Genomic DNA, 26,462 nt, shown 5'->3' with positions numbered 1-26,462 from the left:
AGGCCGTGGTCTACCAAGGAAATCCAGTACAGGTACATATCCTCCATGCCAACCAACCCCATAGGCTCTCATGCCCATGATCACCTCGCCTGTACTGTGCCGCCTGGGCCACCCACCCTTAGCTCTTATGTGGCTGTCCCATTATCTATGGGCAGACATGGTCTCCGCCCCAGGAAGCCACATCTGCATGCATCTCAGCCTCTTGGGAGCGCCTCTGCATCCCTTAGCTTGTACCACCCAACCTGAACATCACTACCTGGTAGAGGAGAGTGTCCAAACCCCTCAAGCTTCATATCCAGGCTCTGGGAGCTCTACAAGGGGCAGTCTAGCCAGCCCCCACCCTCTATATCCCAATATGGAAACAGGGTAATATGAATACTGGTCATGACCACTCTTCCCAGGAGCCCAGGGGGTTCCCTCTGGGGCTATCAGAGAAGAGGGCCCAGCATGCTTACAAGCATATGTTACAGTAATGATGTCAAATCTCGGCCCCCAATCCCGCAGCCACTGCTCTCCCTACCCTCTAACCCCAGATCCACCGGGAACAGTCCTCTCCCCAATTCATTTCCCTCCTTCCATTTAGCAGGAAGTTGAGCCAGTGAGGATCTTGGCTTGTGGCCCAGGACCTTCAATGTACACAGCACTCAGGGCTCAGGTCCTGGTGCACCTAGCACATGGTACTGAGCACCACTCTACTAGGTGCACATACATCTTAACCAAGTCCCAGATCAACTGAACTGGGGGTGCGGCAGGGAAGTCAGGCTGACTATACTAAGCATCCATGTGACCACAGGGCAAGGTGAGAAAGTAGCAGGAAGCCAATGGCAGAGTGACTGGAGGGCACTTGGTTCCAGAGCCAGGAACCAAGAAGCTGAGAGGCCTGCTCTTCCAACTGCCCTATCTTGCTTTCTCCTTGGCTGCCTCCCTTGCTCTCCTGTCAGTAGACACCCCAGTCCTTGAGCAGGACAGAGAGGGAACACTGTGAAGGACTTCCCATGGGAAGGCCAGTCCCCAAGGAGGCAGAGCAGCCAGGGCACAGAGCACACAGGATGGCTTTGCAAACAGTCAGGAAGTTCTCCTGAAGCAAAACGCAGCCAAAACAGAATTCTTTCACAGCTAATATTTTCCTCCCCGTGCCCCTGCTGCCCTGATCTCAAACAGGTCTGTTGTTGTTTGCATAATCTGGGAGAGGAAACCGAGCCCCTTTCGGCTGAGACCTCCGGCGCCAAAGCCTGCGGCTGGAAGATACTCCCAGCTGGCTTTCCGTTCCCTCGTCCCCCCATGGGCCAGGGCACCATGGAAAGTTTGGGGTTAGAAATTCCCAGCTTGCTGCTGATGCTTTGCTCACGGCCCCAATCAGGCACGTTCCAGCTTCCCAAGGTTCTGAGCAGACCTACACAGCTGGCTGAAAAGAGGAATTGTCCACAGATAATTGTCAAGAAAGCCTCTACAGGGAATCTGTTTGGAGCCAGGCACTCTGTGTAAATGACCTAACTTAACCCCACGACCTTCTGAAGCACTATAATTACCCTACTTTACAGAGAGGAAACTGGGCTCAGAAAAGTGAAGTAACTTCCCAAGGCCACACCAGAACTGAGGGGCTTGAACACAAGGTCTGGGAGTCCAAAGCTCCCCCTACCCTTCTCCATAGACGCTCCCTAGGATAGAACCTCCTGCAGAGATCAGGTATAGCAGAAGGAGGCTTGCTGGCCTAGTGTGCAATATCTGGCAACCCCAGGCAGACCCAACAGCACATCGGGGTGCCCAGGTCCTTCTTACCCTCTTGTAGCTTCACGCTCTGGAGGTAGAGAGGATTTCTCAGGACGTCGCAGCGGCCTGGCTCCTCCTCCTTAGTGAACAGCAGCAGGTCCGAGTAAGCAAACAGTGTCACCTGTTCAGGGAGAGAGCAAACACAACTGTCTGCTTTGCTGTCCTCCAGGATGCAGAGAGCCACAAGGTCCACTAGAGGTCCAGGAAACACACCCTGGACTTCTAGTGTCAGACAGAGCCAGAAGGAACTCCATGTGGGGCCATGCTAATGACAGAGGCCTGTACTACAGCGAGAACAGCCAGTTTATCCCCGAGTTTTCTATACTCCCCCTGCTCAAAGTAATAGAGACAAATAAAAATAAACCAGAGGAAACAATGGTCCTTGTCCTCATGAGGGGTATCTCTGTCGGTCTTTCTATGGTCATAGTTCTCCAGCCTCACTTAACTTAACTTGGAGGAGTCTTACTTAGGCCCTGGGGTGTCCCCAGACCATACCTGGCTCCCTCAAGCTTCTGCTACAAGCTATGTATCATGTGAATGGACAATTTATGAGGTGATATTACCAGATTTCTTGCAGGTATTTTTGTAGTGTACCAATGAGAAATTTGGTTCAAGAAAATGGTAGTTACTTACATTCTGATATTGGTTTGCACATAATTGCTAATCTTTATGCTCCAAAAACAAAGGAAAGGCCGTTTTTATACATTATAGGTAAACTGACAGATGTGCTCAGCATGTTTTTATGTTGAAAAAGAAAATCCACTTGGTTCTCTATGTCCAGTGTAAACCTGTTCTTTCCTTAAATCCATAAAGTCCATTCTCAGATGATAATAATAGTAATAATAAATTAATCATTATGAGGCTCTTCTTCAAGGGGCCATATCTGACCCTCCATCTCTTCTGAAGCAAGACGACTCTTCCAGAAGGGCTTGGCACATCCTGAAGGGCACAGTATGTGATTTGTTAGCTATGTTTAAAAAGCCAGCATGCTGACATTTAGCCAGCGAGCTGTTCAAGATGATCCCACAGTCCCACCTCTGAGGCTCTCTTAGAGAAATACAAGAATGTATAAATATGAACATATAAGGATGTTCTCAGTGGCACTTCTGTAATTAAAAAAATAAAAGCAGAGCATGGTTATATACAGTTACAATTCCAGCCGTCTGCTAGCCAAGCAAGAGAACTGCGAGTTACAGGCTATTCCAGGGTATCCAGTGAACTCTAAGCTAATTTGGGCAATATGGTAAAAGCTTATATATATGTATCATACATATATATTACATACATACATATGTGCATGTATATGTACACATATAGATGTATGTAAGATGTATTCAAAGGCCCACCTGCCATCTTGAGCTTTACACAAGAATGGAACGTGGAAGAAATTAGGACTACACAGACAATTCCATGATCTACTTATGCAGACTATCTCAGGACCATGTCACCTTCCAACAGATCCCAAACACAAAAGCTCTAGACTTTGAGTGCTGAAGAGATAGCTCTGCATTTAAGAACACTGACAACTCTTTCAGAGGTCCTGAGTTCAATTCCTAGCAACCACATGGTGGCTCATAACATCTGAACATCTGTAATGGGATCCGATGGAGACAGCTACAGTGTACTCATAAAAAAAAAAAAAAAAGCTAGAATTCTTTGCCAGAAGGGAATTTTTTTTTTAAGTATAGAATAGAGTTTATTCAGGGCATGGGAAGGGGAGCCAGAAGGGTAGTAGAGGCAGAGAGAGAGAGAGAGAGAGAGAGAGAGAGAGAGAGAGAGAGAGAGAATATTTTTTTAAAGATTTATTTATTTTATGTATGTGAATACACTGTCACTGTCTTCAGATACACCAGAAGAGGGCATCAGATCCCATTACAGTTGTAAGCCACCATGTGGTTGCTGGGAATTGAACTCAGAACCTCTGCAAAAGCAGTGCTCTTAGCTGCTGAGTTGTCTCTCCAGCCCCTCCAGAAGGGATCATGATAGTGAACCCTGCCCAGCCCAGCTCAATACAGTGCAATAGACACATCCCCACTGGTGAGCGCCTGCTCCTGCCCTGTTCCGTTCTCACTTAAAAAGTATCAATGGCCTTTACAGCTCAGACAGGTTAAGGGACTTTCCCACGGCCACACAGCTAGGGATCAATGCTCAGGTCAGCCTACTTCTAATGAGAGAGAGGTGGTATTGGGCTATATAGCAGAGGAGACAATAAATTCAGTAAGCATAGGAAGGAAAACAATGGCGCACTCAGTAGAGTCGTAGTTACAGGTGGTCTGAGGAAGGTCTGCAAAGGGGCCACTCTTGTAGGCAAACCCTCATGTTCCTACAAAACATGTTTCCCTAGTCAGGGAAGGTCTGGCTGTCACTTCCAGACCATAGGGAAGCTGACAGAAGAAAAGTTAGAAAAGACAATCTGTGAGATTAGAAAATTAAAAAAAAAAAAAAAAAAAAAAAAAAGCCTAGGACTTGTGGGAGGAGCCACAAGGTGAGAACAGCTCTAGGCCACTGCCCTGTCCCCCGCCTGCTCCCAGAGCTGAGAATATGGTCTAGACAGGAAGTGATTAAGGCATGAGAGAAAATTTCCCCCTAAGGTCAGTCAGGCAAAGGCCAAGGCTGGCACAGGGCTGGATGGCAGGCATACCAGAGCAAAGCATGTGGACGCTGCTCCCCAACATCCTACAGTCAGGAGCCTCACAATCCATGGAGCACTGACCCCTATCTCCACGGTCCAGTTACCTGCTGCCTTCCACCACCGGCCCTGGGGCCTGGGCCAGGCTTCCCCACACTTGTTCTTAGGACACATGTATTTCCCAGAATCCCAAGATTAGTCACGGAATCCTTACAACTCAGAGGGTGACTTCTTCCAAATGGCCCTGTCTAAAGCCTTCTCCTTGGCACCCAGCCATGGGGCTGAGCCTACCTATAGACAACACCTTAGTGCTTCAGTTAATGGTAAACCCAGTGAGTCTGTGTAAACTGAGGGTGTGACATCTTGGACTTCATAGTATTCCTGGAACCTAGCAAAAGCTCTGGCTGAATCTCCAGTGACCAGAACTGTGGTCAGGATGTGTGTAAGAGTCTGGGTTGAGCCTGACTTTGGCACATGCCTTTAATCCCAGCAGAAGCAGGCAGGTCTCTAGGTTCGAGAATAGCCTGCTCTACAAATTGAGTTCTAGGACAGCCGCATCTATACAGACAAAGCTTCTCTCAAAAACAAAAACAAACAAACAAACAAACAAACGGGCTGCCACTAAATGGTAATTTGATCCGGGTGTGCATCCAGAGAGAGCAGTCTGTGCGGCGGGGACAAGCGCAGCTCCCCGACATCACCGTGCTCACAGAAGAGTTGTGATAAAGAAGCAAGAGAGAGAATACTCAAGACACGCATAGCTTCCAACTACTTAGTACCTTCCAGTTTACAGCTCTGCTGTGTGGAGAGGCCACCATACTCATTCAGAAACCCCTTTGAGAAAAGCTATTATTCCCTGGAGAATGACACAGAGTAACCAGAATCTAGGAACCCCATCCTCCCGCCCCGCCATGTTCTCAGAAGCTACCCAATGCCTGGCGATAGCTGCTTTCCATTTTCAGTTTGAGGAACAGTTTGAGGAACAGCTCTCCTATGAGGCTGCTGCTATCCTACTTCTAGGAGAAGGGATGTACTTACTTTTCTTGTCAAAAAAAAGACTACCTTCAGTCTTAAAGGGAGAGTTTCTTTTAGTTCTCAGCTTCCAAAGATCTAGGAGGCAAGAATTTGTGTGTATTTGTTGGAGATGGGGAGATGGGAATTGGGGGTGGGAGAGGGGAGTGAACTGTTACTACAGCTATAGTTTGGCTTGTGTTATCTTGGTTTTACAAACATACCCAAAGCGCCAGGGATCATGGAAAGCATTACCCAGCTGGAGAACCAAGTACTAATCCTGACTCCATTCCCTACCAGCCTTGAGATTCTTGAGTCCTGGTTAGGAGTCTCAGTCTCCTTGTTGTGCTTCTCCTCCCCTGGTGTGAGGATGCTGCATGCCACATGGGATCATGCGTGTAGCATGTATGAACAGTGAGGATACACAGTAAATACCTAATGTTTGTAGATTTAATGGTGAGTGAGCTAGGAGAGAGTAAATAGTCCCGGTGGCTGTCGTCCCTAACTGGCTTCTGGGTACGTTAACTATGCAGTCACACCTCTCCAGCTCTGACCCTGCACACTTCACCTGCCACCACACACTGAGGCACCAAACCCAGCACCAAGGGACTTCTCACTCTTACAACCTACATCCTGTCTCCCAGTGAAATTTTTCTCCCACTGAAGTAAGTGGGAGGTAGATAGGCTGAGGTCTTGAAAGAAGCTCTCCAAAGAGAGGTCCAGAGTGAGGACAGCAATCCCAGGGGTGCAGGAGCTGAGCTCTATGCAGATAGGAAAAGGAAAGGGCCATGGTGAAGGCTGTGTGCGAGGTGTTCACATAGGCTGTGGTGAGAACTGAGACTGGGGGTGCAAGGAAAATTAAAAGTTCCATTTAGTTGGGTATGAGATAACCAAGCAGGTCAGATAAAAAAAGTGACACCAGGCCACTGGCTCCAAGGGCCCGCCCCTTAGAGCCATGTTTAAGATGCCTTCATTCTTTCTTATATCCTTGACTCCAATGCAGCTGGTTGTGACAGGCTAAACTGTAAGCAAGGGTGGCTTCTAACAAAAAGCTTCACCCAGGAGGCACTCTAGGCCACGCCATAGACAAGAAGGTAACCGAAAGGTGACTTGGTGGCTGGGGTAGAGGTAACTCCCTCTCCCATGGAAAAGCCACAAGCTGATCCTGAAAGCAAGAGAACCAGCTTAGCACAACGAACAGCCCTTGAGACACTTGCAGGGCTGGAGAGTAGCTGGCCAAGTCAAGTGACTAAGAACTAGCAGAAAGTCAAGGTCAAAGCTAAAGTCACAGAGGAGCGGAGTGAGGTGTCAACCACCCATAACTGTGTGGGCAGCATATGAGCAGTGTGTGATCTATCTCCCCGGTCAGTCCAGGAGGACAGTCATAGAGCGTGTGGGCTTGCCCCATGACAGCCCAGAGAATTAACCAGCCTCAACAGAGACAACACTGGCTTCTGTCTAGTTTCTGTCATTGCTTCATAAAGCCTAAACAAAGGAAAGCCAGCGGATTTTTCTTCCCTGGGGACCCCCCCCCCCACGTGCTCTCTCTCGCTCTCTCTCTCTCTCCAGAGTTTCTGCTTTCCACACTTTCAAGAGGCCACATCCATTAACCTTCTCTGGCCTAAGACAACAAACCCTGAGCTACTGTCCCAGGCCAGTCCTTAATGATTGACTGCTCCAGCATCTCATGCTCTTCAGTCATGTACAACAAGACTGAGAAAGGTCCCATCACACTAAAAAGTCACCAGTCAGGGGAGGAACACGCACACGGTCTCCCTGGGGACCCCTCCTAAATGAGACACTGTGAACACAGGTGTCCTGATCTGCTTGCTTACAACAAAACAAAAGCAAATCCAACTTCTGGTGTTAGCTCCAGTCGCACAGAGTGTCCAGGAGGATGAAGCTGCAAGGGGCTAGCCTCAGACCCTGTGTTTTGCCTCGGTCAGGCCCAAACCCACTGCTCAGATGGTAAGACTGACAAGGAAGGCAGAAGTTACCAGAAGCCAGTGACAGAACTGAGGCTGGATTACAGACTTCCTAGTTCCAAGCTTCCTGACCTCTCCACTGTGTGGGTGAGGGAGGTTCTCACAACTGGAGATAAGCTGGCTCCCAGGAAGAGTGACCTACCCCCTGACCCCTGCTGACAGGGTTAGAGCTGGGGGGGTGAGGTATGGAGGGTGACCATGGACTGAGCTCTCAGAAGTGGGTCTCAGGTTGGCTTCATATAGAAAGACTCCAACATTCCTCTTTCCTCTTTGGCTAGACTTTAATCTTCAGGGGTGCTTATCTCTGCTGGAATAAACTTATCTTTTCTCCTCCTGGCTAAACAATGAGATGTCTTTTTAGAGACTAGAGGTCTGCTTTGACCATGCCAATAATCAACCTACAGAGGGAGAGAGAGAGAGAGAGAGAGAGAGAGAGGGAGAGAGAGAGAGAGAGAGAGAGATCATAACTAGATGGTAAACAAGAGCTGGGTGACCTCTTGGTAAGGCTTTTGGAAGTGTTTCAGGTCTCCACCCTGAGGCTGCCTAGTTCTCCATTGGAAGAGAAAGTGAGGGAAGAGAGGCCCAGCCAGAAAGCCAGCGCGCGGTCTTACCTGGGAAGTCTTGTTCCTCCCCTCATAGAGCAGCAGTTCTTCTGACAGCAGGAGAGTCCGGGCAGGGTTACAGAGATCTAGGGGCTGAAAACCAGTCACGCTGAGTGGGAGTGCAAAGGGCAGCTTGCCAAAGCCAGATCAGAGCACTCTCTTGCAGAGGGAGAAGACAAGACTGCCTGCCCTCCTCCTACCCCTGACCCACGCACCCTCACACCCGCAATGGAAAGAGAAAGACTGTGTTCCAGCTCGGCACAGCCAGGCCCGATCAAAGGAACTGCTCTCTCTACAGGAAGTTCAGCTTCATGCTCAGGGCCTTGCAGTTCTCCCATGGTGCCCGCCCCCACTCCGGGCTCTCCTCTGTCCTGTGTGTGCCTCAGAGGGAGGTCTCTGCTGTCAGGCCCAGGAGCCATCTTCAGAGCCCTATGCCAAGAGATATGGGCACTCAAGTCTCTTCAAGGCCAGGCGGGTCCCCACCCTGCTTAGGTCCCAGGCTGAGCACACTGACTCCTTCACCTCAGCAACCAGTTCCTACTCAAACTTCGAGTCCCACCACCCTGTCCCGTCCACCTCAAAGAGCATGCCCAAACTCTGCCTGACCTTCGAAGAAACACCTGTCCTTGGGGGTGTACATTTATGTCACATGGCCCCCAAGTCCCCTGACCTCAAGCAAGGGATGTAGACAGATAACAAAACAGGCATCAACTTTGTACTACAGCGGGGATAGGGCTACCTGTAAACAGATGGGAAAATGCGATAGAAAGCAGTGCCAGCTCAGTCATGGAGCCAGGTGGAGAGGTCTCTGGTGGGAAGGCAGAACACCAGAACACACAAGAGGGGACAGTGTCTGTGTGGACAGCTACTGCTACTCCTTGGTAGGCATTCACCTCGGAGTCTCTGTTTTGCACATGAAAGTCTTATGCTGGTTTTTTGTTTTGTTTTGTTTTGTTGTTTGTTTGTTTGTTTGTTTTACCTTGAGTCTTTTCTCTCTCCCTCTTTCTTCTTTCTTTTCTTTTCTTGGCAGGGTTTCTCTGTGTAGCCCCAGCTGCCCAGCAGTCCTGGAACTCATTCTGTAAACCAGTTGGCCTCAGACTCAAGGGATCTGTCTGCCTCTGCCTCCTAAGGCATGTGCTGCCATCTCTTGGCTTGAATATTTCACAATTTAATTTTTTTTCAGTTTTTATAATTTTAAAAACAAATTTAAGCTGGGAATGGTGACCCATACCTTTAATCCCAGCACTCAGAAGGCAGAGACAGACCAACCATTGTAAATTCAAGGCCATCCCAGTCTACAAAGTAAGGTCCAGGATAGTCAGGGTTATATAGATACCCTTTCTCCAAAAACTAAAAAAAAAAAAAAACCTCAAAACCTAATTTTACCAATTTTTAAAAACTGTACTATTATTATTAAATGTGTATGTGTACAGACACATAATATATGTAGCAGGCATGTACACATATGTATATGTGGGAGTAGGCAAGCATGTTTGCGCACGTACACACACGCACGCATGCACGCATGCACATGTATATGTGGAACAGGCTTGCGCATGCCATGGTATGAAAGCAGGCAGACAACCTGCAGAAGTCGCTTCTCTCCTTCTGCAATATGAGTCCCAGGGATCAAGCTCAGGTTGTCAGGTTTAGCAGCATGCACCTTTCCCTATTGGTGCAGCTTGCCAGACTTAATTAGTAATAAAAATTAAGAGACAAAACCAAAAATAATCAGGCAGATATCATGCACCTATAACCCTAGTCCTCGGGATACAGAAGATGGAGGATGGAGTTGGGCCATCCTGAACTACAGAGTGAAAGGCTGTCTATAAAGCCAAGGGCTGTGAGCATATATGGGCACAGCTCAGTGCTTGTGTGGGGACAGCCTGAGCAAAGCCTTGAGTTTGGTCCCCAGCCCTGCAAGAAAAGGGAAAGTGGGGAACAACATGGTGGAAAATAAAAGCTTCTTATATTTAAAAATGTCTAAACAACCTAAAAGGTCATATAAGTGATATCCAAGGAGCAGAATTAATAAAGATCTGAGAGAAAAGAGATACAGAACATTTTTACTACCTATTCACCATTTACTGGCTGTCTAAGCTCTTTCCAGGCCCTTAATATTTTGACCTCAGCAGCAATAAACACAGTTGTGCATAGATCTCTGTATAAGACATAGAGTCCTTTGGACACGTGCTTGGAAGTAGTATGACTGGGTCATGGGGTAATTATCTACTAATTTTTTTTAAAAAAACTCATCTTGAAAATGAGGTATATATACAATGGTCTTTTATCCAGCCATAAAAACTTAATTATAGCATTTGCATAAAATTGGATACATCTAAAACATATATTAAGCAAGGTAACCCAAACTGAGGAAGACATATATAGTATGTGCTTTCTCATATGCAGACTCTAGCTCTAAATGCTTTTATTATATATACGTATGTATGTGTATGGATGGGCCATATAGCCAGAAAAGGATCCACAAGAGGAGAGTTGTTTAGGGAAGAGGGGGATAGAACACAAAAGACACAAAGGTGGGAAGGAGGTTATGACAGCAGAGTCCTACCAGGGGCAGGGGTAGGAGAAGAGGAGGAAGAAAGCAAATCATGGTTGGAAATGCTGTAACAGAACCTAAGACTGAATGCTTATTAACTCATTGCCGGGAAGAGGGGGAGAAGGAAGGGGAGACAGGAAGAAGTGAGAGATTACAGGGGAGAAGCCTGTGACTCCTGAGACACTGCTCTGTGCTCCTGCACCATGACTGCTGGCCTGATGCATTTGTTTCTCCCTCAGTCAGTTTCAAACATAACTGCCTCTGCGTGAAGCAGCCAGCATCACTGCCAGACTTTGTAGTGCACCTCTCCCGGCCCCAGAGGAAGAGGGAGCTGGGAGGAGAAGGCAAGGACCCTCTCACAGCTCCACACTTTTCTGAATAGTCTTCTAGAAACTTCTGCTTCCTTTTTAACCTCCAGAATATGAAGCAATTTTTCTGACCCCAAAGGGGGGCACTGGATCCTGGATGAGGCTACACCCTCCCCCGTTCCTGGAACCAAGGTCCCTTACTCCTGAGGGGAATCCTGGGGCATGTCACAGGCTCACCTGCACAAAGACAGGGAATACCAGGACTTTGGGGGCCAGGGTGACATAGGTGCCGTAACTTGAATGCGGGACGTGTGGTCTCAGGGCTGAGCAATCTTGGTAGTTGCTATGGCCCTTCATGGTCTGCACTGTCTTCATCAGCCGAGACTTCTTGCCCAGGCCAGTGTACGATTTCCCTTTAGTGGTAGTCCCAGGTTCTGTGGAACAGAGGTGGGGGACAATGAGGTACTTTCATCATTCCTCAAAGGATCCCCCTCCCCACCCTCCACCCCTGTAAGAACAAGGAACAATGTCCATTTAGTGAACCCTACTCCTGCCAGGCTCAGCCTCAGCCTCAAGGATTCCTGAGGAGGAAGAAGGGTGGGAGGAGGAATGGGAGTAGGGGGAAAGAAAGAAACAGCAACTCCAGAACTAGGATAGAGCCATCAGCCCACAATTGTGACCGGGGGAGTTACCCTGCCACCCCATCCCTCCCAGTGACCCAGGCACCAAAACAAAGCTATCCACTTATCAGCCTTGAACGTCTGAAAACCAAGAAATTGTCTAGGCATGTTGGCACATGCCAAGAATCCCAGAATGCAGAAACCTGAAGCCTGAGCAGCCTGGCCTGTATGACAAGATCCAATCTCAAAACAACAGCAGCAACAAAATCACAATGCAACAGAAACTCCTATCGAAACACTCAGGTCTGACCTCACTGGATCTGAGTCCCACATGGAACGGGAATTGGAGCAGAGGTGGCTTTGCAAGTGACAGGGCACACGCTCATCCTGTTACCATCCCACCCTGGATCGCCTGCTCATCACCAGCCAGGCACAAAGGTCTGTTCCCTATAATAATGGAGACAACAGGCTTTGTATACATCAAGGTCCACACCTTCCACTAGCCAAGGTAGCAGGAGCTACCTGGCCACCACCATCCACTTGTCTAGAATAGCAGGCATCCTCTAACTTTCTGTAGGCAGTGAACAGGTGACCTGAACCAACTTCATCTCAGGGAAGCTCCCCACCAACGCAAAGGCCACTGCGAAGAGGAAACAGCCCAGAGGGTTTCATAGTTGCTTCCCACCCCCACCCCCCATTCCCCTTCTCACTGAGAGGTGAGAAAAACAAGTCAACTCTTCCCACCCCCACAAGTGACCAGCGAGATCACATTCTGGCGGCAGCATTCAAACCACTTCCTGACTCTTCAAGGGTGGCTGAGATGTTACAAAGAACAGGGACCCAGATGGCGACAGGAGGCACAGATGCAGGAAAAGAGTCCCACAGCTTTCTCTCTGACCTGGCCCTGGGGGTTGGTTGATGGATTGTCTGTGCAGCAGCCTGGCCTTCCACTGGAAAAAAATCCAACCTGTGTCTCAAGATCTACACTAGACTTGAGTCGGATAAGACACCTTGAATGTGAGCCACGTCTTCCTCACTCAAAAGCTGACTGTGCAGCCCGGGTGCTGCACAACCATGCACAGAGCGGGCTCCTTCCCCGTCTGCTTTGAAGCAGACACTATCCACCCTCCTATCTCACCTGTCCAGGTGACTCGGCTGGAAACTAACAAAAAGGCCCCGTGAGAAGTAGGGATGGGAGGGCCAGGCTGGTATGTGATGGCAGGATGGATTATCTCAAGCAGGAAGCCAGCCATCGGCGGTAGCATGGCAGAGGGCACCGGGCCTGGAAGCATGCTGTAAGTTAGGTCACAGAACAGTCTGGAAGTAGACAGGCTAGATTGACACAGCACAGCCTGGATCAGGGAAGGTAAAGTTATGCAGGACTGACAAGTAGGGTCTGAGGCCAACCAGACCTAAATGAGGGAAAGACGCGGGAAAGACTCTAGGTGTCGGCTCTAAGTCTCAGACTTACAAAAGATTTCTTCCCTAGGCCCAGCTGCCCAGCACCCTCAAAGAATCTTCACCCTAGAAATCAAGAGTCATGAAGCAGCCACCTGACCCATCCCTCTGCTTCCAGAGAGGAGGGGACTGCTTAGCCCCATTTTCCAGATAAGCAAACAGAGGTATAGAGTGCTTGTAAGAATTGGCCAAGGTCATTCAGCTAGTAAACACCAAGCAGGACCAGCCCAATCTAGGTGGCAGCCACTCCCTAAAGGTACACTGCCACACCACTCTGGTGATGTGGTGCAAGGGGTGTGGCTCTCTGGAACTGATTTTTTTTTTTTTAGAACAATCCAGATTGCAGGCCGGCTGCTGAGCCCCATGAAGGCAAACTTCCACCTGTCACCTCTTGTGATGATGTCTGGCCTAAACCAGAATCATCTTCATTTCCTCTAGCACCTGCTTCACAGACCAAACATAGTAATCACACAGCTTTGCTCTTCTGAGGCGAGCCCTGGCAACCCTCTCTGGCTTTGGCGGTGGAACCTTTCAAAGGACAGCGGCCCTGAAGCACATGCCAACTCCAGCCAGACAGGCACTCTAGGCAGACCCTGTTCAATGCAAGACAGTTAAGCTATTCCTGTTCCCGATATCCAAAGCAGAATGGCTGAGCTCTCCAGCCTGAAAGGCCACCTCCTTGTGGGCTAGAGGAATCAGAGGCCAGCACCCTGGTGACAGCCCTAACCTCTGGATAACCCTGGGTGTGTGAGGAAAACCATGTGCCAGGAATTTTTCACTCCTTCCTCTGAACTCATGACTTGGGGCTGCAAAGAATTAATACGTGGGAACGGGAGGAGATATCCTTTGATACCAAAAGGATCACTATGCTGAAGTATAAGTGAAGTTGAGATCTTGATGCAGGGGCTGGGGAGGTGGCTCAGTTGGCAAAGTGCTTGCTGCACTAACCATGTGGCCCTGCATCTACTCCCCAACACCCCGGTAAAAAGCCAGGCATGGCGGCATGTGCTTGTAATCCCAGCACTGAGGGGGCCTGAGACCGGTGGATCCCTAGGGCTCACTGGCTGGCCAGTCTAGCTTAATCAACAAGTCTCAGGCCCCAGTGAGACTCAATAAAATAAGGTGGATGGCTCCTGGGTTTGACCTTTTGCCTCATGTACGCACACACACCCACATACATACAAATATGTGCATGTGTGTGCACACACACCACTTAAGATCTGGACAGAAGGAATTCAAAACACTTCCACTGTTATTAACACCATCATCTCTTCCTAACTTGTTCTTTCCCCTGAGGCTTCGGTGACCGTGCCCTTTTTGGCACTGTAATTTTCAGAGAGGAGTAAAAACACAGACACAGTTTGGGACCAACCATACAGGCAACCCTGGCTTTCTGGGAAAGGATGGAAGAGCTCCCAGCCAGAGTGCATATGACCACATAGGTGATACATCTTCCCAGGTCCCTGGGACTTGGCTTCAGGACTATTACCAACAACCAGAGTCCTACTCCTCAGCCGCTCTGCCAAAGTTCCACCAAGTTTCTGTTGCCTGACAGGCCCTGGGTCTGAGGTTGGACCTACAGAAATACAGTGAGCCCAGCCCCGCCCCTAATAAAATCACCATTTAGCAGTGACATATTTACTCTGCCCTAATGTGCCCACTAAAAGCTTTTAGACACTTACTGTTGAATCACTATCAGACTCCTCCCTGGGAGGAACACAGCTTTGTTTCCGGCAGGCTAGGCCCAAGTGCCCACAGGCCCCAGCAGGGAGAGGAAGGAGGTGCCTTTCATCAGGAATTCTGAGACTGATGGCAGCCCCCTCTTCCCAAAGGCCCAAGTGTCCACTTTAAGAGATCATCATCTTATCACTAATGGAGGGAAACAGCACAGAAACAAATCTGAGACGAGATGGGAAAGGCCACCCTCAAGGAAGGAGGTCAAGGGTGTTCTATGGGCACAGAAAGGTTCAATCACACTCCAGATAGGCCTCTCAGACCACATGACAAGGCTGGCCTCAGCCTTCTAGACCAGCTGGACTTTGGGGTCAGAGCTCTGTGGCAGGTGCGTGAGGGCCTAAGGGCCTGCCCCACCAACTCGTGCACAGAGTCTCATATCCCAGGGTTCCTGGAGAAGTGATTGCTTTCTGCCAGCTCCCACTTCTGGCCAAAATATGCAGGCCAAAGGAAAAGAATGGGTTAATCAGCAGAGACATCTGCAAAGCTGAGAGACAGCTCTCCTGCACCACCTTTCAGCAGGCAGGCAACTGCATACAACAATGTTCCCCTTGAATACTTCAGACCAACCCCCGAGCAGGAACAACTCATCCTATTTTATAGGTGAAGGGAGGTGACAGCGATTTGCTCAAGTCCCACTGTGAAGATTCCAACCTGAGACCTCGAAGCCCAGCATTCCAGGACTACTCTTCATGCAGCTTCAAGAATGGTGTCTACAGCCTCTAACAGATACGGTTGCTCAGCAACACTGGATAACAGCCAAGACCAATGCCAAGCACCTGTCTCTTGGATGGCTCTCACAGATGCCCCCCTCTACCAACTTAATTCTGACTTTAAGGAAATACACACTCATTTGGTGAGGGGAAGAGAGTACCAGGAGGATAAGGGGGTGGGGGTCTGTTTCAAGATGCTGGGTAGCCCCAACTCCATCAGAAAGGCCTCTGAATTCAGACTGGGAAGTTGGGCCTGACCTCAGCTGACCTCAACTATCTCTCCAGGCTGAGAGGGCTTAGCATCGAGGACAGCTCACCTTCAGGGATGGCATCCTCCTGGTACACGGGCCGCAGCAACTGCAAAGGAAAGACAAGAAACCTAGCTCAGACCCAAGAATGGAAGCAGCCCAGCAGGGGTTGCATACAGGTCTGAGGACGAGAAGTGTAATGTTTCAGGGTACAGGGGAAGCACAGCCATTCTCTTAATGGGAAGAGTGGAACAGAGCTTGTCATGCTCCACGAAGCTCTCTCTCCCTCTGGGAGACCTCAACTTCCTTCATGGCAGCTTGTTCCAAAATGCGCTCCATGGATCACGAGAATTGATAGGACCCTAACAGCCATACCACAGAGGTCTCACAATCCAATTTTCCATTTTGGAGACATCTAAACCTACCACAGGGACCCAATACCCTTCCACATTCAGCTGTCCATACCTGGCTTCCAGGATTCAGTGGGGCCAGGATGATGTAGTTGGGGTCGGTAGGGGTGGTGGCCCGGGACAGTGCAGGCAGGGTATGCTGGCCACTGCGCTTGCCCACCTCAGTGTAGCGCTCCCAGCCACCAAGCAGTAGACCATCAGAGCTGTCGCACACCAGGTGGCAGCTGTGGCGCTGCTCAGGACGTGTGGGGGCCCCATGAGTACAGTTCTTCTCTCTCTTGTTAGGGGGTGATAGGAGGTCATGTGTGGACTTGCAGGAGGCACGCCGCAAGACTCCGCCATCTGGCCCTGGCTTGATCTGGGGGACCACACGCCACACGAGCAGGATGATCTCGCTAGGACAGCTCCTAGAAATTCCACAGAGGAGTTCAGACTTGGGGAGATCAGAATCAGTCAGGGTGAAAGCGTGCAGGGCAGGGAGCAAGCGGATGAAGCCAAGCAGGAACAAGCGAAATGCGATTTCCATGTAGTCATTCTAGAAACGGGTCCAAAATGGACCATTGAGGTGCTAGCCCACAGAGTCAAGGAGCTCAGATATTTTACAGAATACACTTTAACTTGTACAATTCAAACATCTACACAGTCTACAGTCCCTTAAACAAAGGGTTTAGCCATTCAGTAGCAGGGACAATTAGCTAAAGTGGAATGGCCCCCCTGGAACCACGGTAGGGACCACAGGGTCTGTTCAGAGCATCTTTCCTGCTGTTTGCTGTGGAATCAAAATTCATCTGAGCCTGAACCTTCCATTTCCAGGCCAAGAAACAGATTCCCTGAGGAGTGATGTAAACTGCTCACAGCTGGGCAGAGAGCGGACCAAGCCGAGCGAGCAAGTAAGCGAGCGGAGGAGAGTAAGGCAGTGTGCCCAGGGCTGGGTGGGGAAGATATGCCATCAGCTGAGGTTTCCGCCGCCCACTGCCCCCTGTCACCGGATCTCGTGTGCCAGCTCCACACATTTCCAGTGCTCCACGGGCCTCTCATTCAGTTGTAGCACCGTGTCCAGCTGCTGCAGCCCTGCCCTCTCTGCTGGGCCCCCTGAAAGGACAGAGAAGAGCCACTCAGGGACCACTGAAGCCTAAGACTTCCTCAAAGAACCTGGAATCCTCTGCTTCCCTGGTGACACTGAAGAGTCGTCCTTTTCCCTTCTATTGTTCCATACAGAGGTGCTGAACTGGGTGGCCTTCGTCTTAGCTTCTCACCCTGTTCGTACCCTACCCGCACTAGTGTCCCTCTTTGTTGGCAGTGGAGGGGTGTGTGTGTGTGTGTGTGTCTGGGTGTGCGTGTGTGCTGTGGGTGAGGGTTGGGAAGAGGGAGGTGGAGATGCATATACATGTGCACAAGCATATAGAAGCCATATATACAACAGTGTTTCCTCAGGTTCTCTCTCTCTCTCTCTCTCTCTCTCTCTCTCTCTCTGTCTCTCTCACTGGCCTGGGACTCTCATTAAGTAGGCTACTCTGGCTAATGAATAAGTCTCAGCTACTCTCCTTTCTCCGCCCCCCACCCCCTAGGAGTATATAGTTAAAGCATAAGCCACAATGCCTGGCTTTCTTTTTTTCTTTTTTGCACGGTTTCTGGAGACTGAATTCCCCTCTTACAGTGTGAGTGCTTTACTGAGTCCTTCCCAGCCTCTGCTTATCTTACAGTGTGAGTGCTTTGCTGAGTCCTTCCCAGCCTCTGCTTATCTTACAGAGTGAGTGCTTTGCTGAGTCCTTCCCAGCCTCTGCTTATCTTACAGTGTGAGTGCTTTGCTGAGTCCTTCCCAGCCTCTGCTTATCTTACAGTGTGAGTGCTTTGCTGAGTCCTTCCCAGCCTCTGCTTATTATGTTCTTACTTTTCGTTTGTTTCGCTTGAAGGTGTGTGTGTGTGTGTGTGTGTGTGACAGAGTCTCACAGTGGAGGCCAGGCTAGCTTTGAATATCCAGCAATCCTCATGCCTCTACCTCCTAAGTTCAAGGGTTACAGGTACGAGCCACACTGTCAGCTCATAATGTCCACTTCTAAGTGTTAACTGGAATTGTGTACAGATGCAAGCTCATAAGTCTCCCCTACAGTCATCAGAATTCAAATTGAGCTCCTCTTCAGAAATGATCAGAATCAAAATACAGTCTATTTTCATTTTTATAAAACAACACCCCCCCTCTGTTTTCATAAACCTCAGATTCATCTGTAGGTCATTTTAAAAATATTATTCTTTTTCCTTTGAAAACCCAGACTCTGATCCAGTGTGAGGCCCTGTCCAGCTCCAAACTGTCCAGCTGCCTGGTGGGAAGGTAGGGTTGTTATCCTGTGCCATTCACTTACCAGAATCCACAGCCTGGACTCGGACCGGGGAGTCACAGCAGATCGTGAAGCCAAAGCCTTCTTTGCCCCTCCGGATGGTGATCTAGGACACAGCCCTGTCCAGTTACTCCAGAGTTTCGAAGCTGGGAAGCCTCTAAGCTCCACCCAGAGCCACCTTCCTCTCCACAGGGAGCCAGAACTGAGAAGGAGTCAGCCAGCCTCCTCTACCTACCTGTGAGCCACCATCTTAACCCTGACTTATGCAAAGCCAAGCTGAGGGCAGAATGGATGGGATCCAGGAAAAGGGAAAACCTTTCTCCTCTTGATCCTAACAGCCTCGGTCCTTTACCCAAGAGCCGTCTGGAGTTCTACTTCCTCTCCCTACTGCAGGCCAGCTTCCTTTCCCATGGAGATCTTGGAATCTTAGCCCATGGTTTGCCTTGGGCTAAGGACACACACTTTATTTTATTTAGAAATAAAGCCAAGTGGGTGGCCACCCTCCCCAAGGACCAGGCAGGAAGATCTAGCACGTACTGTCTTAGCCTTATGGCCAAGTGTCAGATGAAGAGCGATGGGGCTCACAGGGCACTGGCGGGCTGGATCAGAACCTCTGAGCAGCCAGAAAGAGTTTCCAAGAGAAGAGGTAGGCACAGGCAGAGTCGAGGCCTCCTGGATAAACCTGTACTAGCCATGGGCTTCATTCTGCCTGCAAAGGGGTATGCGTACGGAGCCACAGGCCCAGTTTTCAGAGGTTCAGTCAAAGGACCACGCCATCTAGATGCTCTTTGCAGATCAAACATTCTACAGCCCAATTCTTTCTGTGTGTCATGCCTTGCTGAGGTACATGGGATGGGGCCCCTAAAGGGTGGCACTTGGTCTCTGGCTCCTAGCTAGGACAAGCCTCCACACACAGTTCTCCAAACAACAAAGGAAAATAGGACTGTACAGAAATTAGACCTGAGTACCCCAGACAGCACGCCTGTCTTTGAAAACAATTTAGTGCAGTAGTTCTCAACCTGCCTAATGCTATTACCCTGTCATACGGTTCCCCAGGTTGTGACCCGAACCATAAAATTATTTTCGTTGCTACTTCATAACTATAATTTTTTACTGTCAGGAATTGTAATGTAAATATCTGATATGCAGGGTATCTGAGATCTGACCTTTGAGAAAGGGTTAGAGGTCAAAACCCACAGGTCAAGAACCACTGGCTCAGCAGTTAGGCGCACAGCCACTACTCTTGCTAATACTAGCTCTTGAGGTCTAGTCCCACCCTCCGAGTCAGCTCACAGTCCCCTGTAACTCCAGCTCCAGGGGCAACACCTCTGACCTCTGACCTTCATGTACCCTTGCACATGTCACACATATAAGCATAGTTTAAAAAAAAAAACACCAACTTTTAAGATAAAATCTTCCAAAACCAAAAAGAGTGATTCTGTGTGCAGCATGGCCCACTGGCTCACTCAGATTACTTAGGTCAGAAAAATGGCTTCAAGAGGGAGTCCCGAGATACCCCTGGGGGAGGAAAAGATCAGGGCGGGTCCCAACGAGGCACAAAGAAAAGGTGTCGTGGACAGGGACAGGGAGAGGAGGAAAACATCTCAGCAAGCCTAGAACAGGTCAGGCAGGGCACAGCCATGTACAGAGCTGGCTGTCTCTCAGGGCTGGCCACCTTCATTCACCTGCTGGTTGCTGGTAACCCAAGGCCAGGCACAAGGAAGGAGAGCAGGCAGGCGTCCAGGGTGACCAAAGGTCCCCAAAGCTTAGCTCCCCACCAGTCCTGGGCCTGGATTCAAAGCAAGTTTGTAAAACAGGAAATCTGACAGACAGAGGGAAGGGGGAGGGAGGCAGGAAAATACCCTATTCCCATAAGAATTCTGGGAAAACACATAGCTAAGACAGGAAGAGAAGGAAAAAAAAAGTGGAAAGAAAGCAAAACAAAGCCGGGAGTGAACGTGGAAAACTGGAGGGACCTCTCATTGCCAGGCCAGCAGAGGTCCAGAGGAGACACCAGGAGCCAGTCTGTGGGACTAACAGGGGACTTGGAACCACCCTCCACACCACACAGAAACCCTCCTAGCCCTGCCCCAATCCTACGACACAGGGTGCTGAAGACGAGCCTCCTGTCTGGAGGGTAAGCCCCCAGCTCTCTGGTCTGAAGATAAATGTGTTTCCACACTCTGGTGCTCTGGTTCAGGCAGGGCCAGGAGCCTCTTCCCTTAGTGCCACCTGGGAGAACAATCCCACCCCATTGGCTAGCAAAGGAGTGGTGGGAAACAAGTTAGGAAGGAACAAGAGCATTGCCCAGCTCTGCGGGAGGAGCAGGCTGCAATGGAGGCCTCTGAGCACACAGAGTAGTGTCCAAAGAGTTTGTCCACCAAGACAAGAGTCTGTCCTAGACCCCAAAGAATACAGCTTCAGTAAGCCCATTTTACAGAGAAGGTAATCAAGGCCCAAAGTGATGGCATGTTTCCCCAGCACTGCTCTCTGACCTTGGGCTCAAGAAGGGTGACAGTCCTTCTCCTGACTCTGGGACCTTGGCATTTCCTGACAGGTATCCTTCCCAGGGTGTTTCTTTCTCTTGCCTGTCAAGGGCAAGCACTTCCACCACTCCTGTGTCTCAGCCATGCCAGCACCTGCAGAGTATCTGATGTTCTGTCACACACGGGCTCCTGTCCCTAACTGCCAGTATATATTGTCTACTCCCTGGGGGTGAGCAGCAGACACAAGCCAAGTACTTTATAGGATCACCTTTTACTGCCACAGGCTTGTCTCTACTTCAGTACTCCTGTTTTAGGGACACGGGACTGTAAATTGCTCAAGAGAGTCAGTCAAAGGGGACCACAGTGGACTAGAGCTCTGATCCCACAGAAAGTTTAGTGTGCTCGATTCTGCCCCAGCCTCAATGCAGGAACTATCTTACCCTGAGGCCAGTCCATGTGTGCTCCAGGTCCCACTCTGGCTACCAGCACATCCCCATGCTCTGGCCCTGTGGCCCAAGGACACCTGGGATTCCATTACCTTCTACCCAGTGCTCACCTTGCCTTATGTTTACGAACACCTAAATGTTCTTGCCACAGGGACTGCTCTATCTAACTTCAGGAAAGTAGGGAACATAGGTTAAGGCCTGCACTGCAGGAAAATGTTAGAAGGAACATCTGGATCCCGAGTGATAGAGGCAGGTGCCAGGGGCCCCGGGGGCCTCTCCCTGTGACCTACGTACTAATGGGTTAGGCCCCAGATTCTAATGAGGGCCTTCTCTGTATTTTCACAGTCAGGGTAATTTGTGTGGTCCCTCCAGCTTGGACACTACACAAATCTGGATATATTTTACCTTTATCCCAACCCCTGGGCCCCATTCCTATTTTATAAGAAGAAAAGCCTAATTCTAGAAGAGTCTTTGGGGTGAACATGAGCGCCATTCCTTACGCCCCCCGTCTCCCAGCCCAGGAGCTAAGAGACAACGCAGTGAAGTAGGCCCTCCAAAGCTTTGGCAAATCGGAGTCACTTCAAGGCACTGTGGCAGCCGGGAGGAAAAGATACACATCCATCACATCTCACACAGAAGCACACACCACTACACACAAGGGACATGATGGGTACAGCTGCCCACCAGGGACAGCAAAGTCAGCAGTACCTCAGTTTTCAGGAGTCACTTAGCTCCCCAGCCCAAACCCACCACCAGCCATCTCAGAGCTCACATGGCTTTTTTTTTTTTCACAATTACCTCCTCCTAAATGATAAAAGCAAAACCAAAAACAAACAAACAACAACAGCTAAATCATCTTGTCAAGGATGCCAGTCAGTGGGTAGGACAGCATTCAGAACTGGCCTCAGCTGCCTGTAACCTGGGGCAGTAGGTAGCAGGCTGGGTCATGGGTCCAACCCTGTCTCCAACTTTCCCTCACATCAAAATGTGCCTGCAGGGAACGGGGGGAGGCGTAGAAGGCCTGGTGGAGAGAGATTCTACATGGATGAGCCCCATCCCTGACTTCCACTATCACACAGTAACCCAGGGGATCAAGCACCCACCTGGCGGTAGCGGCGTTCTGAACACACTTTGCAGAGCCCATTGAAGCGGTTCATGGCTGCGGATCCTGCCTCGGCTGCCTCCCCATGAAAACCCAGCTCTCCCCCCAGTAGCGGGAGCCCACACTGCGCCCCGTCAGCCTGGCATGACCGCCCTGGGAAGCCCGCCCCTCAGAAGAATGGCAGGAAATCACCTCTCACCTCCCAGGCCCTGTCTGTGCTGTGTGCCTCTGCAGATAAGCCCGAAGGCTTCCTGAAACCTCAGAATGACAAGGAAGAGGGAGAGTTTTATATTAAAATTCCTGTCAACTAGTTAGTATTCCTCGGGCCTGGCGGGGAGAGGGCGCCTTTGTTCTGGCTGCATTCTCTGCCTTGGGACAGACTCTCTGTGAGAGCAGTGTTCTCACAAACAGCCCTTACTGACTGCTGAAGGGAAACTCAAGCAGAAAACACACCCTGTTCTGTAAGAGCACGCCTCCTTACAAGTCCCGCGGTCCCCAGGAGCAAATCCAGTGGACTAACCCAATGAGGATAATCTGGGCTGCTGTAAACACTATACCCATAAACAACCCATCTTAAATCAGGGAATACAAAACATCTGGAGGCTGGTGGGCACTCAGGAGTTACTTAATAGTCAGCTTCTGAATTCACAAAAATGGGCTATGTGAAGGAACTGATGGTGCCCAGACCATATGGTCAAATGTGCAAATGGGTTCCTAGCCACGGGGCCACCTGCCTCCACACTGTAACAACAAAGAAGTGGAGGCCTAGAGATATTACAGTCAAATGCCAGGTTAGAACCCAGGCCCTGCCGTCCGTACCGCACAGTCCTTGGAGCAGATCTTATGAGTAGCACAGCATGAACCTGGCCCCCTCTGCCCTCCTAGGATCCCCCTGGAAAAGCTCACCTGCTCACTCATGTAGTTAGAACAGAGGCTGTCCCTTGGTTTGATTGCTGAGTGACCATGGGCAGGTGACCTCTAGGTCTTTCAAATGGAGGATTTGAATAAGTGACATCTTATTTCCCCACACCTCTACTAGTCACTGCCTCTGCTGAGCATTGTAGACATGCTCAGGTGCACAACCCTCCCCCCTTCCAATTCAACTCAGAACAGTGTCCTTAGGGACATGGGACAGAAGACTGAATCTAGCTTAAAGCAGGTCTTTCATGGGCCACCTGGAGACCTGCAATGCAGATATCCAAGTCATTCTCACATATGCCTAGGGTGGCTCCATGGTCACTCCCTCCCCAGAAAGTGGGGAGATCTTTGGAGCTATCCCTGAAGCTAGAGGAAGCTTCTAAACTCCTAGTGAAACCATAGAAAACGCATCTGGCAGATTACGTTAGCACTATAATGGGGGCTGGATGTTTGTACAGGACACACTGGCATTACCTAATATGAAACAGAAGCTATGGCTATGTTCCTCAGTCCTGCTTGCTCCAGCCAGGAACTCAGAAGTTACAGGCAGCAAGCAGCTACTGTGATGGGTAGTAATATTCTGAACACTAAGTTCCACAAGAGAGTGGGCCAAGGCTCTGTCCCAGAACCCAGCACCAGGTTGAGGTCTGCACAGGTGTAACCACCACATAGTGTACAGGGGATTGGATGACTGGGTGCACAAATGGCACCTAAGGGACTAATTTCAATACAAGAGGTCAAGGACCATGTCAACACCAACATCCCAACATCTTTTCAGTGAGGACACATTCTAGAGACAGTGTGGCACAGTACACAGAAGAGATAAAGAGGCTCTGTCAATCTCTTGCTGGCTGAGTGGCCACAACAACATAACACCCTGGGATCTACATGTCCCCTTATCTGTAAGGTGGGATGGTGACAGCCACCTCACAGGAGGTGGTGAGAGTTAAATCACAATATCACTCCAGGGGCTGATTGATCGTCAAGAGTTTGATTTTCCTTCTCCTATTAAAGTCACTGTAACAGGCTCTCCAAAGAGATCAAATGAACTCTGGACAATTCACCCAAATTCCTATATGATGCTCCTCTCTAGATTCACAGCTGGGAGGAAGCCAGAAATCCATCACTTTTAGGTTCAGAATTATGGCTGCTTCCCAGCCCCTGCAGGCTTAACCTGCGAAGATGACTTGGCCATGATGCTAAGAGGCACAGAGGTTCTGGGGACCTGAGGGAAGGGAGGATTCTATTTCTATCAGAAAGATCCAGACACCTACATTTCCTGGCTCTCTCTCTCTCTCAGCCCTGCAAAGATCATGAATGACCAAGACACACCTCAGGAAAGTTAAGAACCCTCCTTCACAAGGCTTGGCTTGCTGTGTTCCAAATCCCAAGCTGCCCTCTTTCACAGATACTTCCTGACCCAAGAGGCTGACAAAGAAGGAATGGACCAGAGACCCTAGAGTCATGCTCAGGCTCCACCAGCCCCAGCCAGGAGTGTCCCCACCTACCTGGAGTGTCTCCCCATTCTCAGGGTCCCCCTCTCCCGGCATTCTCAACAGCACATCTGGAAGGAGATAGAGCTGAGTTAGCAAGCTCTTGCTGGCATGAGGGCCCATGCACAAACTGGCCATGGGTGAGACTGTCAGGACAGTTCCTGGCTTCCAGGATACAGGGATGCCAAGGCTCAGAGCAAGCAGAGGCTCAGGAGCCAGGGCTGTGAGGGAAAGAACAGGACCGTGGGGAAATGAAATCCAAGCCATGAGTCTCAGGCTCACAGCAGGCCCTAGAAGCATGCCTATAGTGGTGGAGTTTCCAGGGTCAGCAAGGTGTCACAGGGGATGAAGAGAGCATGGCTTCTGAGACATAGAACCTGGGAAAGAGACTCTTGGGAAGTCCTGAAGCTTCTGTGAGTAGGGCAGGGGACTGATCTGTGTGAAGCCAGATGGCACAAACTCTCAAAGTCTATCATACGGTAGTGATATCCTGGTCAGGAGTAGCCTGTGAACTTATAGGCACTGGCAAGAAATGCCAGGGAGGCGGAGGCTAATGCCTCACTCAGTCAGGGTCAGGGGGCTTCAAGGGGCTTGTACACACCTCTCAGGGGCTGCAGCCGCCGCCTAGCCACCTTGAGGTGCTTGGTCCTCCCCAAGTCCTCCCCTAGCAGATAGTACCAGCCACTGATCTCCTGTTGTAAGAGAAGGATATGATCAGTTCAAAGAGGCAGGGAGCACAGGTCAAGCTACCACTAACCCTTCAAAAACAAATAAACAAACAAACAAACAAAAAACCTGCAGCTGGCCATCATTCCTCCTAAGCAGATGATTCAGCTTCCCTGCCCCAAGGTTGCCACTTGCACCTTCAGAAAGCCTTCCCTGATTCTCTGGACAGAAGTGATCCTCCCTTAGCCTCTCAGCCCTGGACAATGATAGACTTGCCTGTCTCGACACTGCCTCCTACCTCCTCCTGCCACTTGTCTCCTCCTGCCTCCTCCTGCCTCCTCCTGCCTCCTCCTGCCTCCTCCTGCCTCCTCCTGCCTCCTCCTGCCTCCTGCCACCTGTCTCCAGCCAGACTCTTTGACCTACCTAGTATTGAGCCTGGTAAATAGTAGGTACTCATTAAATATTTGTTTACAGAACAAAGAGGAAAGAGTGAAGAACAGCAAAGAGGCCACAAGAGCAGATACTCAAGACTCCTGTGCAGTCTCCATGGGCAGCACCTTTCTGAGGAGACTGAAGCCACAGCCATGGCCAGGAGATCAAGAGAACCTCCACAACAGCCCATCTCCTGACTTCATTCCAGGACACAAAGCTGAGTGGCAGGATCTCAAAATGGGCCACAAAGACATTTTCAAGATGTGCAAAAGCAATGTACCCCTCCCTACTCAGAGCTTCTAGTTTGGGGCTGCAGGGCCAAGTAAGGCCAGCTAAGTGACAGTGATCCAAAGGAGGGGACTTCCTGAGCCCGTGTCCTCGGCCAGCCTGAGAGGACTGTCATCAGTCTCAATGCTTTCTACCCCCATCCAAGCACTTCCTGAGCCCAGAAGACAGATCAAGAGGACTCTTCATGGCATCATGGCACCCTGGCATCCATCAGACTCAGCACTTCCTAGGGAGCCTCGGGGATGCCAAA

At 50.0% G+C, this 26,462-nt stretch overlaps 1 protein-coding gene and 1 long non-coding RNA gene across 7 annotated transcripts in view; one reads left to right on the top strand and one right to left on the bottom strand.

Annotated features, from left to right (window-relative positions):
- Rgs3 (regulator of G protein signaling 3) overlaps positions 1–26,462 on the bottom strand; it is a 119,943-nt gene that overhangs the window by 59,968 nt on the left and 33,513 nt on the right. For 2 of the 6 annotated variants that reach the window (XM_028779852.1, XM_028779849.1), the window contains exons 7-15: positions 25,428–25,518; positions 24,842–24,897; positions 18,406–18,487; positions 17,032–17,137; positions 16,101–16,452; positions 15,705–15,744; positions 11,100–11,296; positions 8,007–8,090; positions 1,780–1,891 (exon numbers count right to left, since the gene is read on the bottom strand). In XM_028779852.1, coding sequence (XP_028635685.1) covers positions 1,780–1,891; positions 8,007–8,090; positions 11,100–11,296; positions 15,705–15,744; positions 16,101–16,452; positions 17,032–17,137; positions 18,406–18,487; positions 24,842–24,897; positions 25,428–25,518 — 1,120 coding nt within the window. Of the gene's footprint in view, positions 1–1,779; positions 1,892–8,006; positions 8,091–8,212; positions 8,319–11,099; positions 11,297–15,704; positions 15,745–16,100; positions 16,453–17,031; positions 17,138–18,405; positions 18,488–22,416; positions 22,620–24,841; positions 24,898–25,427; positions 25,519–26,462 lie in introns of those variants that run through there. The other 4 variants (XM_028779850.1, XM_028779856.1, XM_028779851.1 and 1 more) reach the window with 3 other exon arrangements.
- On the top strand, positions 17,226–26,002 carry LOC114631496. Its single transcript, XR_003712974.1, has 3 exons — positions 17,226–17,265; positions 18,316–18,374; positions 25,967–26,002. It is a non-coding gene; the product is annotated as an uncharacterized LOC114631496 (long non-coding RNA).

The sequence above is a fragment of the Grammomys surdaster genome, unplaced genomic scaffold (genome assembly GCF_004785775.1).
Source record: "Grammomys surdaster isolate TR1022 unplaced genomic scaffold, NIH_TR_1.0 363, whole genome shotgun sequence".
NCBI lineage: Eukaryota > Metazoa > Chordata > Mammalia > Rodentia > Muridae > Grammomys > Grammomys surdaster.
This window is presented reverse-complemented; position numbering and strand designations above follow the sequence as displayed.